This window comes from Ranitomeya variabilis, chromosome 3 (genome assembly GCF_051348905.1).
Source record: "Ranitomeya variabilis isolate aRanVar5 chromosome 3, aRanVar5.hap1, whole genome shotgun sequence".
In the NCBI taxonomy this organism is placed as follows: Eukaryota; Metazoa; Chordata; class Amphibia; order Anura; family Dendrobatidae; genus Ranitomeya; species Ranitomeya variabilis.
Genome location: NC_135234.1, coordinates 256,892,516 through 256,909,347, shown reverse-complemented (window position 1 = coordinate 256,909,347; position 16,832 = coordinate 256,892,516). Strand labels below are relative to the sequence as shown.

General features: G+C 42.5%; 1 protein-coding gene across 1 annotated transcript in view; it reads right to left on the bottom strand.

Moving 5' to 3' along the window:
- The window catches only part of LOC143815804 (contactin-associated protein-like 5), a 1,144,596-nt gene extending 1,130,266 nt beyond the window's left edge, over nucleotides 1-14,330 (bottom strand). The window contains exon 1 of the mRNA XM_077295418.1: nucleotides 13,984-14,330. Coding sequence (XP_077151533.1) covers nucleotides 13,984-14,065 — 82 coding nt within the window. The 5' untranslated portion in view covers nucleotides 14,066-14,330. The remainder of the gene's footprint in view (nucleotides 1-13,983) is intronic.
- Nucleotides 14,331-16,832: the final 2,502 nt, after the last annotated feature.

Here is a 16,832-nt window from a genome sequence, read left to right as displayed (position 1 = left end):
TTTAGACATATGTACATAATACTTAGTAAATAAAAAAAACAATAACAGAATTCAGGTCACTACTTTAATCAATAATAGGGAATTATTCCAACACCAACCTGACCAAAGAAACCCTATATATGTAGTGCATGGTATATTCATATCACATGGTCCCATAGACTATATTATATCAGCTGTAAACTACGTGCTCATGAGACCAAATTGACATCTGTTAGCCAATAGCACTTACATTTAGGGTGGTCCGTTATGTGTGGTTGTCCCAAGTGTTATTGTTTTTTTTATTTACTAAGTATTATGTACAGTGGGGCAAAAAAGTATTTAGTCAGTCAGCAATAGTGCAAGTTCCACCACTTAAAAAGATGAGAGGCGTCTGTAATTTACATCATAGGTAGACCTCAACTATGGGAGACAAACTGAGAAAAAAAAATCCAGAAAATCACATTGTCTGTTTTTTTAACATTTTATTTGCATATTATGGTGGAAAATAAGTATTTGGTCAGAAACAAAATTTCATCTCAATACTTTGTAAAATATCCTTTGTTGGCAATGACAGAGGTCAAACGTTTTCTGTAAGTCTTCACAAGGTTGCCACACACTGTTGTTGGTATGTTGGCCCATTCCTCCATGCAGATCTCCTCTAGAGCAGTGATGTTTTTGGCTTTTCGCTTGGCAACACGGACTTTCAACTCCCTCCAAAGGTTTTCTATAGGGTTGAGATCTGGAGACTGGCTAGGCCACTCCAGGACCTTGAAATGCTTCTTACGAAGCCACTCCTTCGTTGCCCTGGCGGTGTGCTTTGGATCATTGTCATGTTGAAAGACCCAGCCACGTTTCATCTTCAATGCCCTTGCTGATGGAAGGAGGTTTGCACTCAAAATCTCACGACACATGGCCCCATTCATTCTTTCATGTACCCGGATCAGTCGTCCTGGCCCCTTTGCAGAGAAACAGCCCCAAAGCATGATGTTTCCACCACCATGCTTTACAGTAGGTATGGTGTTTGATGGATGCAATTCAGTATTCTTTTTCCTCCAAACACGACAAGTTGTGTTTCTACCGAACAGTTCCAGTTTGGTTTCATCAGACCATAGGACATTCTCCCAAAACTCCTCTGGATCATCCAAATGCTCTCTAGCAAACTTCAGACGGGCCCGGACATGTACTGGCTTAAGCAGTGGGACACGTCTGGCACTGCAGGATCTGAGTCTATGGTGGCGTAGTGTGTTACTTATGGTAGGCCTTGTTACATTGGTCCCAGCTCTCTGCAGTTCATTCACTAGGTCCCCCCGCGTGGTTCTGGGATTTTTGCTCACCGTTCTTGTGATCATTCTGACCCCACGGGGTGGGATTTTGCGTGGAGCCCCAGATCGAGGGAGATTATCAGTGGTCTTGTATGTCTTCCATTTTCTAATTATTGCTCCCACTGTTGATTTCTTCACTTCAAGCTGGTTGGCTATTGCAGATTCAGTCTTCCCAGCCTGGTGCAGGGCTACAATTTTGTTTCTGGTGTCCTTTGACAGCTCTTTGGTCTTCACCATAGTGGAGTTTGGAGTCAGACTGTTTGAGGGTGTGCACAGGTGTCTTTATATACTGATAACAAGTTTAAACAGGTGCCATTACTACAGGTAATGAGGGGAGGAAAAAGGAGACTCTTAAAGAAGAAGTTACAGGTCTGTGAGAGCCAGAAATCTTGATTGTTTGTTTCTGACCAAATACTTATTTTCCACCATAATATGCAAATTAAATGTTAAAAAAACAGACAATGTGATTTTATGGATTTTTTTCTCTCAGTTTGTCTCCCATAGTTGAGGTCTACCTATGATGTAAATTACAGACGCCTCTCATCTTTTTAAGTGGTGGAACTTGCACTATTGCTGACTGACTAAATACTTTTTTGCCCCACTGTATGTCTAAACTTTGTTTAGCTTATTGTAATAAAAACTGTATCTTTTACTTGGCACAGTATACTGGATTCTTTTTTGTGGTTATTTAACGTGTGCACTTAGCCTGTCATTTATGAGAATTTGCAGCAGAATGTCTGTGTCTCTAGCTCCTTTTACCTATGAAATGAAAGTTAAAGATCAGTCCAGAAAAAGATTATTTTTATAAGATATATTAAAAAGTTGCTTATTTTCATGTGTACTATACTATAGATTAATGTAAAAAATTTGAAACAATGGTCACTCTTCAAACCTCCTTTCTTTTCAGCCATTTCTTACTTATAATCGTACAGCAAATACGTACAGCGGGGAAAATAAGTATTTGATACTCTGCCGATTTTGCAAGTTTCCCCACCTGCAAAGAATGGCGAGGTCTGTAATTTTTATCATAGGTACACTTCAACTGTGAAAGACAGAAACTAAAAATATAAACCAGAAAATGACATTGTATGATCTACTATATAATTGTCTAAGGGTCACTTCCGTCTTTCTGTCTGTCTGTCTGTCTTTCTGTCTGTCTTTATTTTATATGACAGGTTTTCAGTATTGTTTCTATGCAAAGCAAATGTAAGCAAAGCCTTAGATCCTCCTTTTTTAGATTTTTTTCCTTTTACTGATGTTTTTATTTTGTTTCCTCCTAACCAAGTGCTAATTATGCTTAAGTATTTTTAGACATTGCTTGGTGTAAACATTATATATGTGCGCGTGTTACAGACACGTACTTTACTGCAAGCTGTCATCTGCATATGGAGCATTAGTTGCAGAACTGAGATCTCAAGTCTTTGATAAATAACTACAGCAAAGCACTTCAATCAGAAACAGCGCCAGCAGCAATTACTGTAATGTTGCAAACCCTGCCACAATGCAAAACAACCAGAGCATGTCAATCTGAACCACCAACGTTCTTGGTGGAAACCTACAAAACAGCCATGTACTGTAAACCCTAAGGGTACCGTTACACTAAACGATTTACCAACGATCACGACCAGCGATACAACCTGGCCGTGATCGTTGGTAAGTCGTTGTGTGGTCGCTGGGGAGCTGTCACACAGACAGCTCTCCAGCGACCAACGATGCCGAAGTCCCCGGGTAACCAGGGTAAACATCGGGTTACTAAGCGCAAGGCCGCACTTAGTAACCCGATGTTTACCCTGGTTACCATTGTAAATGTAAAAAAAACCAAAAAAACTACATACTCACATTCTGATGTCCGTCACGTCCCTCGCCGTCTGCTTCCCGCACTTATTGCCTTAAATTGTCTGTCATCCATTTCCGTATGGACATCCTCGAAACCCACACTCCACAATCCATCCAAGTGATGGGTATTAAAATATGGCACCCGCTGGTGGTACCAGGCCTTTACGCAGTACCACCAGCGGGTCATTGCCGACCCTTCCAGGTAGGCAGGGGAGGGGGACCGGCAGCTGTCCATCATACTCACCTGCTCCCGACACGTCTCTGCATGTCCTCGCTTCTCCGGCAGCTTCTTCTTGTGTTCAACGGTCACGTGGTACCACTTATTAAAGTAATGAATATGGACACCACTCCACACCCATAGGGGTGGAGCCGCATATTCATTACTGTAATGAGCGGTACGATGTGACCGCTGAACACAGGAAGAAGCTGCCGGCACCCGGAGATCATCTGTCAGTGAAAAGCTGCCAGGGACTGTGCCGGGAACAGGTGAGTATAACTGGGGAGGGTAAGCATTCCAATATTCACCTGTTCCCGTTCCACCGCAGCGTGCTGCTCCATCTTCCGTGTCCTCTGGCTGTGACGTTCAGGTCAGAGGGCACTGCAGAGGATGTGGAAGACAGAGTGGCGCCCAGTGGTGGAACGGGGACAGGTGAATATCACAAGTGTCGTGTCCCCGGCTGCTCAGGACAAGAGGTGAGTATGTCATTTTTTTTTATCGCAGCAGCAGCATATGGGCCACATGTTTCTATGGAGCATCTTATGGGGCCATAATCAACCATTATGCAGCATTATATGGGCACATTATCTATGGAGCATCTTATGGGGCCATAATCAACCATTATGCAGCATTACAGTATATGGGCCACATGTTTCTATGGAGCATCTTATGGGGCCATAATCAACCATTATGCAGCATTATATGGGGCACATTTTCTATGGAGCATCTTATGGGGCCATAATCAACCATTATGCAGCATTACAGTATATGGGGCACATTTTCTATGAAGCATCTTATGGGGCCATAATCAACCTTTATGCAGCATTGTATGGGGCTTGGGGATGAGAGATTCTCAGTGCTGCAAAACCTGCCCCCATCGGGATGTCACCACCCTCCTGATGTGATAGCATCGGGCCTCCATCTAGTACTCTGTAAGCACTGGCTGAAAAAAGGTATGCAACAGTCCCAGAAAATAGAGCAGCAATTGAGCATAGTCACCGATGTTCCATTTTAATTCCAATAAAAGTTCTCCCTTCTATCGATCAATGGAGGTCCCAGTGGTCAGAACCTCACCAATCTATAAGCTGTCACAAATCTTATGGATAAGTGATGCTAAAGTCTTTTCTCTGGGCAAAACCTTTACCTTTCTCTTTCTTTTAGTATTTTTCCTTCTTTTAATTCGGCTGTTATAACCCTAGTACTAAAAAACATCTTTTGACCCTTCCTGTTCTACTAATTGCAGACCCATCTCTAATCTCTCTTTAAGCTCTAAACTCCTGGAATCACAGCTCTACTCATCTGTAATCCACTTACTTCACAATATCTTTCTTATTGGACTTTTACAATCTGATTTTCAGACTACAATCAACAGAAACTGTACTTACCAAACTCTCAAACTGTCTATTAATAGCTAAATCAGGTTGCAACTATTCGCTTCTGATTCTTTTTTGATATTTCTGCAGCATTTGACACTATATGTCAACAATTCCTCGACATGCTCCACTCTATTGGCCTTCAAGATAATGCTCTGTTTTGGCTCTCCTCATATTTCTCTGTCCACTCTTTTAGTGTCTAATTTGCTTGCTCCTCCTCCTCTTTTCCTCATCTCGCTATTGCGGTTCTTCATAATTCAGTCCAAGGTCTCCTCCTCCTTACTCTCTACACAGCCTTTATTGCAGTGTTCCCCAACTCCGGTCCTCAAGAGCCACCAACAGGTCATGTTTTCAGGATTTCCTTAGTATTGCACAGGTGATAATTACATCACCTGTGCAATACTAAGGAAATCCTGAAAACATGACCTGTTGGTGGCTCTTGAGGACCGGAGTTGGGGAACACTGCTCTATTGGATAAACTATCACCAGATTTGTCTTCCAGAACCATCTCAACACTAAGCACACCATTTACATACTTCTTCTATTACCCCTACAATACAACAAAACACCAGTAATTGTGCACTGACTCTTGCATCATGTCCTCCTTCTATCTGATTTTGTATGTTTCCAAAAGTAGAATTCTTGTGTTTTCTCCCTCTGCAAACTTATCAAAATTTGATATTTCAATTTCTGTATATTTGGCTCTATCAAATCACCCAGGCAGCTTGTCCATTGTATAGATATTATGTTATGTTTAACTCAGATGCTTCCTTCAACTCTATATTATTATTATTTATTGTTATAGCGCCATTTATTCCATGGCGCTTTACATGTGGGGAGGGGTATACATAATAAAAACAAGTACAATAATCTTAAACAATACAAGTCATAACTGGTACAGGAGGAGAGAGGACCCTGCCCACGAAGGCTCACAATCTACAAGGGATGGGTGAGAATACAGTAGGCGAGGATAGAGCTGGTCATGCAGCGGTTGGGTCGATCGGTGGTTACTGCAGGTTAAAGGCTTGTCGGAAGAGGTGGGTCTTAAGGCTCTTTTTGAAGGTTTCAATGGTAGGCGAGAGTCTGATGTGTTGTGGTAGAGGGTTCCAGAGTAGGGGTGATATGTGAGAGAAATCTTGTATACGATTGTGGGAAGAGGAGATAAGAGGGGAGTAGAGAAGGAGATCTTGTGAGGATCGGAGGTTGTGTGTAGGTAAGTACCGGGAGACGAGGTCACAGATGTATGGAGGAGACAGGTTGTGGATGGCTTTGTACGTCATGGTTAGGGTTTTGTACTGGAGTCTCTGGGCAATGGGGAGCCAGTGAAGGGATTGACAGAGGGGAGAGGGCGGGGAATAGCGGGGGGACAGGTGGATTAGTCGGGTAGCAGAGTTTAGAATAGATTGGAGGGGTGCGAGAGTGTTAGAGAGGAGGCCACAGAGCAGGAGGTTGCAGTAGTCAAAGCGAGAGATGATGAGGGCATGGACTAGGGTTTTGCAGATTCTTGGTTGAGGAATGTACGGATTCGTGAAATATTTTTGAGTTGAAGTCGGCAGGAAGTGGAAAGGGCTTGGATATGTGGTTTGAAGGAGAGATCAGCGTCAAGTATTACCCCGAGGCAGCGAGCTTGTGGGACTGGGGAGAGTGGGCAGCCATTTACTATAATGGATAGGTTCGTTGGGGGGGTAGCGTGAGATGGGGAAAAGATGATGAATTCTGTTTTGTCCATGTTAAGTTTCAGAAATCTAATGGAGAAGAAGGATGAAATAGTGGACAGACATTGAGGGATTCTGGTTAGTAGGGAGGTGATATCTGGTCCAGAGATGTAGATCTGTGTGTCATCAGCATAGAGGTGATACTGAAAGCCATGAGATTCTATGAGCTGTCCCAGGCCAAAGGTGTAAATGGAGAAAAGCAGGGGCCCTAGGACTGAACCTTGTGAGACTCCGACAGATAGGGGCAAGGTGAGGAGGTGGTGTGTGAGTGGGAGATGCTGAATGTCCGGTCTGTTAGGTATGATGAGATCCAGGATAGGGCCAAGTCTGTGATGCCAAGGGATGAGAGGGTCTGTAATAATAGTGAATGGTCCACTGTGTCAAAGGCAGCTGACAGGTCGAGGAGGAGGAGGACAGAGTAGTGTCGCTTGCTCTTGGTGGTTAAGAGGTCATTGGTGACCTTAGTTAGGGCAGTTTCAGTGGAATGGTGTGACCTGGAAGCCAGATTGTAAGCGGTCAAAGAGGGAGCAAGAAGAGAGATGGGAGGACAGTTCAAGGTAGACGTGTTGTTCCAGTAGTTTGGAGGCATAGGGGAGAAGTGATATAGGGCGATAGCTAGATACAGAGGATGGGTCAAGAGAGGGCTTTTTGAGGATAGGTGTGATGAAGGCATGTTTAAAGCTTGAGGGGAAAACACCAGTTGTTAGTGATAGATCAAAGAGATGGGTTAGGGTTGGGATGAAGACTGTGGTGAGGTTTGGGATGAAGTGGCATGGGAGCGGGTCAAGTGCACAGGTGGTGAGATGCGATCTTGAGAGTAGAGTGGAGAGTTTATCTTCTGTAATGGTGGAGAAGTTGCCACGTATATCCAATCAGTTGCATACTCATGTCGCCAGCATCCCAAAAACTTCAAAATCTGCCTTTTCTTACCATCAAAACCGTAAACGCTTTTACTGTTGACTGATTTATTCTTGTCTTGACTACTGCAAATCACTATTAATTGGTTCTCCCACCCCCACACACACAATAAACACTCCCCAACCCAATCCTGAATACAACAGAAAGGCCCATATTTCTGTCCAGCTACTATAACGATGCCTCCACTCTGTGCCAGTCATTGCAATGATTGTCAATTTGCCATTGTATGAAACACAGACTTGTCACATTTACCCACAAAGCTTTCCACAATGCTGCCCTGCCATACATACATCTCCTCCTCTCTGTTTTGACCATCTTCAAGCTCTCTTTGGAATGTACAATCTGAGAAAATCAAGGTAATAACCAGTGTCCCTAAGTTTAAGAAAAAACACATATTTTTGGACAGGTCTAACACATTACCTTGGTTCTCCTTTTCTAAATATTTCTTCAGAATCTAGTTCTTGATTCATTTGTTTGAGTTACTCCATGAAGTTAGCAAAGCTTCACATCTATCCATACACCGATACGGACTGGAATGTCTGAGATTGCTTGCACATGTCTATTGAATTGTAAATGAGCTGTGGAATATGTTGGTGATATACAAATAAAAAGTATTATTATTACTATTCCTACTAGATATCAAAGGTAAACTAGAGGGAGTTTAGATGATCTCATACAGGTCAGTCACTTTTAATTATGTGTGTAGAAGAAGATTTGTAGGAAACATTCTGTCCAGCTATGAAGCACCATCACTGATTCTCACAGATCTACAAGAGTTTATTTGAGCAGAGATGAATAGTTGCCAGAGAAATCAAACTGCAGCTGAGACATTACAGGGAATGAGGACCACGCTTCTCACAAGATAATCAGTCGTGCTCCTGCCAGACTGCGGGAACGATGGACGATGCTATCTGCCTGTTCTCCTGCTGTCTCCCATCTACAGTACTCACAGGTATTACCGTGCCTGAGCCCAGAGACTGGAACCAACCTACTTATTCATTTTGATCTGAGGAGCGCAGTATTCATGGTGTCACTTCATATGATTCATATACACTTCATTATGTGCCGGAGATCTGGACTGAAACAACGTTGAAAATCCATTTTATAATAGTGTAGAATAGCTACCAGGGATGCAGATCTCATGGGTCAGAAGTGCCACATATTAGCAGACAACAGTACTATGGATGGATGAGACTGACAGCATTCGACCTTGGTTTACATTTGTCATTATGGGTCAACGTGAACTAAGCTCTGCATTCAGGTTTATTCCCATTTTATGGAAAATAACTAACAAATCTGTAAATCTATAACTAGCAATATGCAGTCTAGAACCTAGTTCAAGAAAGAATGCTCTTGAGTTGGACAAATTACAACGTAGAGCAACAAAACTGAAAGAGTCGTGAAGCACCTTAGTTATGAAAGTGATAAGTATAATTAGGAACTCAATGAGCAATCAGTGATTGATGTCAATCATTAAGTTGGACTCATTATTGGACTCTTAAGCATAAAAAGAGCAAAAATTTACATATTTGATATTTATACTGATATTCATGATGCCCATGAATAAGGTTTCATGTTGAATATGGCAAGTCCTTTTGAAGTTGCTTGTATATTAAACAGCTCTCCGGTGTTTGCACTTTGTTGCTCACACAACGACCAAGGTCTCTGCTTCTTAGAGACTAGAGAATAACGGCCGATTCATCATTTGCAGTTTTTCTAAAGCCACTTTTCTTGTCTTGTGGCATTTATTGACATTTTTCCAGCAAAATCTTCAAAACGGCACATGTGGTTAATTTTTACCCAAAATCCAAAACTGTTTTTAAACTTTTTGGTGCCAAAGATTGCATGAGCCGCTAAAATGTTACAAAGTTTATACAAATAATTTAGGGAGGGGCGGCTTGAGTGCATTTCCAACAAAATTTTGACATTAAGACTTTTTAAGAAGTTGCAATTAAATAAGCCAAAATATCTGGAAACCCAAACCCTGCTCATATTGGCATATATAAAAAAAAGTGATAATATATAAAATAGAACAAAATAAAAGGTGCAAAATAAACAAAATATATAAGGTGGAAATAAAAAAAAAACAGGAAAAAAACACCAAAAATAGGGATATTGAGTTGCACGTAAACCTTCACTTTTAGGTTTGCTTGATTTAATTACATCTCATGGTACAAAAATAGCAGTTAAATGACAACTTCGTATCTGCTGTGTATGTCTCTGATTATGCCGTCTATCGAGCACATTCACTTCATTAAACAGCGAATTGATCATTCTGCTTTACCACAAGCATTTTCACAGGTCAGCGTGTTCCAACAGGCCACTCACTGCAGTGTCAGGAAGGCTTCCATTAATCTGGGATTTAACTTGTCTGCACCGTCCCTGCTGAGCAGTAATTAATAGTCCTGTTATTTAGGCCACGTCTCAGCTAGGATGGTCACAATATGTGCAGATAAGCTGGAGGGGAAGTGACCGGCTCCAGGTGTATCCACAGCCAAGAAGAGGCAGATATCGGCCATGCAGATGGCATTGGTTGTTGCCTTTGGCAGTTTTGAAGTAGAATGTAGTCGACCAACCTGAGACTCCAATAATGAGTAACGTGAAACATAACTACTATTGAACATAGTGTTCGTGTTTCTTAGATTTTTCTCGCACCGGTGTGCAGAATAATATAGCATTTCTTTTCATCACACAATACCTTAAGCTATATCATCTTACAGGAAGGGTATCATGATGGAGAAAACTGGAACTGGACACCGAAAGCAGTTAAAGTCATGGGGCATGATACAAGATTGTAGCAAGTTTCCTGATCTCTGGAGGCCCAACTGTTGTGATCACTACTGATCCAGAGAATGGGGTTTTGAAGAGCCCCATGTGAATGCATTGGTGGTCGACCATGTGCACCGCCGCTCCGTTCATTCTCAACGGGAGTACCAAAGACCAGATGAATCTTGCACTCGGCTATCTCCAGTGGTTCTGTTGAGAATGAAAGGAGTAGATTTACTACCACCACTCCATTCATACGGGGATCTTCAGAGTTCTCTTCTTAGGTTTGGTGGAGGTCCAGCAGTTGGACACCCAGCGATGGGAAGCTGTCTCTTATGGATTTTGGAAATCTTCCAAACTAGGTACAACCCCTTTAATTAGGTGTAGAATTACACATTTTTGTACCATGTTATCTTGCTGCATTATGGTATATGTTAGGTAATGGGGTAGAGCTGGGTTTGCCACTGATGAATGGCCCCAAACTTATTGGCTAGATTAATGGCTGATCAGTTTTCCTTTGCTTTGATGTATTAGTGCTGAATTTGTTGGAAACTGTTCATAAAACCTCATCTGGAATAGTTACTCCTTTTCATTCTGTACCAAAGTCTCCCCTATTCTCCAATACACAAGTACGTGCAGTATAGCCTAGTGGCCTCTTCAACTGCTAGCAGCCGGTGTGAATGCCGGTTTACAATGATGCCCCCTAATAATGAGAGCAAAAAAAGAGTTTTACAAGTTTGTTGGTGAAGATACAAATTTGAGCTCTGAATTAAGAAATAGAGCCTAAAAAGTGTACAACAAAATAAGAAGAAAACAAGCTCTGAGATACGTCCAGAGCATTATATGGCTGTTATTTTGCTGTATTGTGATTGACATCTAGCAGTATGATGCGAATAGAATACATAAAGATTCAGTTTGGATACGGGTCATAGTGATATCACCAACATAACCATATTTAACGATTTTTGCTGCACTTACTATTTTTACTGTGGTCTGCTTTTAGTTTGACCTCTTTGGGTTAACTTAAAGGGGATTTAAAGGGGTATTCCAATAATTTAAGAGCCTGTTGCTAGGATTTGCCATACATTATGATCAGTAAGAATGACTTTCTGATAAGCCGCTATGCTGCCCCATTCATGGGAGGGTGACTGTGAGGTAGTCCGATACAGAACAAGTGGCATAAAACATCGCCGTGCAAGGAAGAAGTCCTGCTAAAGTCCGAACACAATCATAGGAAACCCCTTTAAAATGAAACTTAAATAAATGAAAAATGGTAAAAATGTTGGCATACTATCAGGATCAACATACATATGCAAGTTTGCATTGCTGTAGTGTGGATCTTTTATGTATCTGGTCCCTTATTCCTCTAATAACCAATCTCACCAATATTCGTAGGATTTAGTAATTATGTTGCTGGATTTATTTACAGAACATTAGATTGCAGGTAAAGTTAGTATCTTATATGTACTCGGATTTTTATCACTACGTGCTATCTGTGATGTTACATAGGACTGCATGTAAACCTAGGTATCACTTGCAGATAACACCTGCTGGTGCCAGTTCTGTTACATAGCATGGCATATTGTGGTGTTACAGTACATAGGACGGCATATTGTAGTGTTACATAGGACTGCATGTAAACCTAGGTATCACTTGCAGATAACACCTTCTGCTGGTGCCAGTTCTGTTACATAGCACTGCATATTGTGGTGTTACATAGGACTGCATATTGTGATGTCACATAGTAATGCATATTGTGGTGTTGCATAGGACTGCATATTGTGGTGTTACATAGGACTGTAGTCCACAGTAGTAGATACAGTAGCACTAATTGAACTTATGGTTCGGGGTATAGCATACAATTCAATGGTGTGAGGCCTGGGAGATTTGTTATGTTTTGGTATGTTGTTTAAAAAAATCACAAGGGGATTATAGATAATATAAAGAGTAAGACACCGAAGTATATTAATGCTACTTTGTAGATTACTAGGATATTAATATCAGAAAAGAGAATATAAAGGTAAGGGAAGTCTGTCTGCTCGGAATCTGGCATCGAAGTCAGCACAATTCCTTCTAGTGGACTTTGCGCTAAGTGATATCTTTAGTTTCCAAATAGCTCTTCTTAGCGCAAAGTCCGCTACAAGGACTACTGACTTTGATGCTGATTTTTGACAGACTCCTGTAAGTACAGCTGACGGACCCATGCTTCCATCACAGTACACTTACTCGGATAAGTCTGTGTTCACATTGGAGCCACAAGCTGCCCCAGGTTCCAGCAGACAGACCGGGGCAACAGAAGCTAGACTGAAGACATTGTCTCCAGTCAAATAAAGCTGTATCTATCTATTTACTCTTATAAAATGAGGGCAAACAAGTCATTTCCCACCTCCACTAGATCGGCTTATATGTAGCTAACACCTGAAAAATATCTGCTGTGATAAAATAGAAGGTGACATTTTCCTGACCAGTAATGATAAGTAGATGGAGAAATGGGGACTATGTTTCAATGGATATATCATGTTAGCATGCCTTCCTCTTCCAGTGCTGTATTTTTGGCTTTCCAGGCAGTTATTTGATGACTTGATCTCTACATTTCATGTGATTCTTTTCTGCCCTGTGGGAGATATTTGGTGCAGTGCTAATATTTTCATAGTGGAGTGTGACTTTTTTCATGGATTCTTTCTCTGTTGGTATAACTTAAGATAAAAGGCTTCTGTTTCCCTCTTGTGCTGTTGATACTTTATCCAATGTGTAATCTCTTCTGTGTTTTCCTTGTGGTTTGCTGCATTTTAAATGACCTTCTAAAGAACAACACTGACCTCTAGTGTTCGGTCCACAGTACAACCACGAGGGTGGGGGTGCAAATTCCAGCCCTGTTAGGTGCAAAATAACACACCTTGTACATTGCATAGGACCCTCTACAGGACATTATATCTCATTTCTTGCCTGTACGGAGCATATGTGGTGTCCATGGTAAAGTTTAGGGCAGACTTTGCCAATATATGCAGTTTAGCCTTACACTGGGAAGCCTTGACAATGGGACTACTAGTTACCACTACAATAATGGCTAGTCATCTCTGTAGATCATAGTTCTGCCTTTTTTTAGCCTGATTCTGTGAATGTGTCCTACAGCCAAAGAGCACAGCATCTCCAAGAACCCATCAGACCTGTCAGGAAGCATTTGGGCTTTGCTTGCCTCCAGAATGACAAACACTCTCCCTGGGCTCAGACTGCAGCTGCAGTGACTGATGCCAACTAGACGATGATAAACTTTGAGGAGTTGGATACAGTGTCCACTCTAGGCACATGGCTGAGATACAGCAACCAGCATCATGCTATAATCAGGATTGATTGCCTGTCCAGTCACATACTCCTCAAACACAACGACACAAGTCTAGAGCAATTCTGAAGGTATCTTGTAAGTTCTGTAAAAATACAGAAGGCTGAGGACACACATTTGGCTCCATGGAGCCTACTGTCTAAAAACAATCACTACACAGCATTTCAATTGGTCCTGAGTGGGCTGTGCTGGTGATGGTCCTCAGTGGGATGTTCTGGTCAAGGTCCTTGGTGGGATGTTCTGGTCATGGTCCTTAGTGGGATGTTCTGGTTATGGTCCTCAGTGGGATGTCCTGACACAGAAGATTTGGGGGTTCCCTGTGATTATCAGCTGGATATGTACAGTGTATATATACATAACTGTAGGGAATGTCATCTTCCATCTCCCTCCTGGTACTATAGCCTCCAGATGGTATTACAGCCTTGATTGCATGAAAGTTTCCCCTGACCCACCAGACCCTCAGACCAGTGACACCAGTCCATGTCTGCACACAGCCCACAAGTCTCTGACTACTTACAGTTTGCAGCTGTTGATCCAATATGAAGCAGTGCAGGCAGCAGGCACAGGCAAGCACAAAACACCTTAGCATCCAAATCCATGTTCTTGGCTGTACAGGACACAGTTTGGGGGTTTTATCACCAGATCTCTGTGTTGTAGCTGCTCAGACAAGCCCTTGATTTTCAGCATCATCCAACCACCCCACCCTGAGCTGCAGACATCCCTGGCACACACTTCTTTAAGGCAGACACATCCAAAGGCGATAAGAGCCGCTGCTGAGGAGTGCTTACTGAGCTGGAGGAAGGATCAGCACCAGAGATGGTGGACAGCTCCTTATAGCAGGCAGTGCACCCCACCCACATCCCAGAGCAGGCGGCACCTCCTGGCTCCTGCTCCTTGTGCACAGGCTCTGGGGGAGCAGGGTGTTATATGGGGGCTCAGTGCTACAGATCCTGGTCACATGTATGTAACCTAGGGGGCACTTTCTCCATAAGGAGAATGCAATGCATTGTGCATCTGTTTATTGTCTGATCTTTGTTTGTTTTGTGATGTTTCACATTTTGGAAGGATTTAGTCATTATAGTTACACATGGCTTCATGGATAAACATGACTCATTATTTGCTTTTCTTGTGATAATTGCCATGCAATGTGCTAAACAACACATTAGCTCTTCACAAGATTCCCCTGACAGTTGTGCAGGGGGTGTGCGAGATGTTCTAGGGGAAATGTCAAATCCTGTCATTGATATCAGTGTAATGTATTAAGTATGGACCTGGGGACACTTTAGGTGTTAGGAGGATCTCCCTCACATCCATCCCAAGGTGTCATTGTTTGCAGGTAATCTTGCAGAAAGCTGCATGGTCTCCTAGTCTTACACACTCTGGCTGTCATGGATATCTATAGCTTGGAGCCCAATGTCTATCACTCACTTCTTCCAGGGAATATTAGTTCTTAGAGATACCATAATCTTAAGGGCAAGTTTGAATTTAGTCCATGAACTATGTGATTCCAGGATATCGAATCCTCAATGCGATGTTTATGTGATAAGCAGAAAAGCTCTTGGTATGAAGTATTATTTACAGCGTTGCCTTAAAGTCACATATTTAATTACATTTTTATTCAACTCTGTTGGGGAAATACAGAATACACTGACATTTTTCACATAATATTACTTTAAGCGTAATGTATGCTGAATTGCTTGAAGCAAACGTTTAACCTGGAGTAAAAATGCTCCACAATTCCCTTTTTTGAATTTTTAATCTCTTGTGGAGATGAAGGTGTTCTTGTTTAGTCTTAGTGGAGGGTCCAGTCACTGATCTCCCCTCCCTCATGCTGTACAGTACAGCGCTGCCTGCTCACATCACTGCTATGTAGAAGCACAAGCTCAGCAGTAACTTACTATTTCTTTCAAGCACAAGAAAAATAATAAAATATAAGGATGATCAAGAAACTGCAGCTACTAGAATGTCAGAAGAAGCCTCAATATAGTGAAAACATGTCTTGCAATGTCGTCAGGGCATTTTCTCACTTTTCTTAGGTTGTGTGAATGATTGTAGTGTAATGTACACTATAAGGATATGTATTCCAGCAGTGTGAGAATGGCCGGCATTTTCCTTACGACAGTCTCTTATGTTCTTTGCGTTGTGTGAATGACCTGGGTTTAGTCCAAATATTCTCCAACTTCACAGCTTGGGTCATTCTTGTGCTGCAATCTCCTTTTCTCATCTCTCATCTACTTATTCAGGTTGGTATGATTTGTGGTTTCACAATATGTTTGAAATAGATTGTCATACAGCAGTTATTAAATGGAGGGCAGAGTTAGTGATCAGTAAATCACTCATCTCTTGGCTGCTCAGCAAGCAATGTCCTTGCTATGTATCATTTATAGAGATGATGTTTGTGGATAAGCTGATCTACTAAATGCAGTAGCGTCGGTACCTAGGGGGCGGTGATGTGGTTGCCCCAGACCCGTACTGGAGCCGCCACCACCAATAACTGTATCGGAGTTGTAAGGCAGTGACCGGTGTCATATGCGAGGGTCGCTATGTATCCCCCAGGATGTGCTTAGAAGCATATTAGATCCGCTGGAGTGCCCTGTGCTCACAGCAGGTTTGCCTGTGAGACACAGGGAAGAATAAAAGTGAGTGTGAACTGGATCAAGTTATTTGACCCAGAAATTATTCAGGGAAACCCGGTATGGGCTTTTATTTTTGAAACGGACTGCAGGATGGCAGTGGGGCCGGTCCGTTTCCTCCAGCCCAGATCTTATAGTGGCCCATGGCCATAGAATCTGGAGGAAAGAAAAAAAACCCTGCAAGAGAGTTTGGGTGTGTCAGTATTGGTCTGGGAGTCAGACCTAGCAGGAGCTTTATGAGGAGCTCTGTCCGTGTGGTGCAACACGGGCCAGGCAGAGCCTGAAAAGCCTGACACCCCAGCTTACACGGTGGTGCAATACGTTCACGGCAACGGATTGTGGACTGTCGTTATTTTTCCCGCTGCATACCGAAGGACTTGTTTGCTTACGTTTTCCGGTTTGTGAGTATGCTGTGAAATAAACAAGACTTTATTTGAACTTTATATGGATCACTGCCTATTCACTGCATAGCAAGGACATCGCTACATCACAGAGTGCACAGCACACTGACACAGTTAAACTTTGCAACAGAGCTGGGAGAAATGATCTCCTTGCCCTACCACTCTCCACTCTGTAGGGCGCAGGTCGCTTCAGGCCTGCAAGCTGCAGAACTGCCGGTCCCGGGTGGAGTGATGTGATGATGTCAGCGCTGCAACAGGCGCAAGATGTCAGAGTCCTGGTACGATGACATTACCTGGTTGATCTGCACGGGATCAGCCTCTGGACTCGCCGG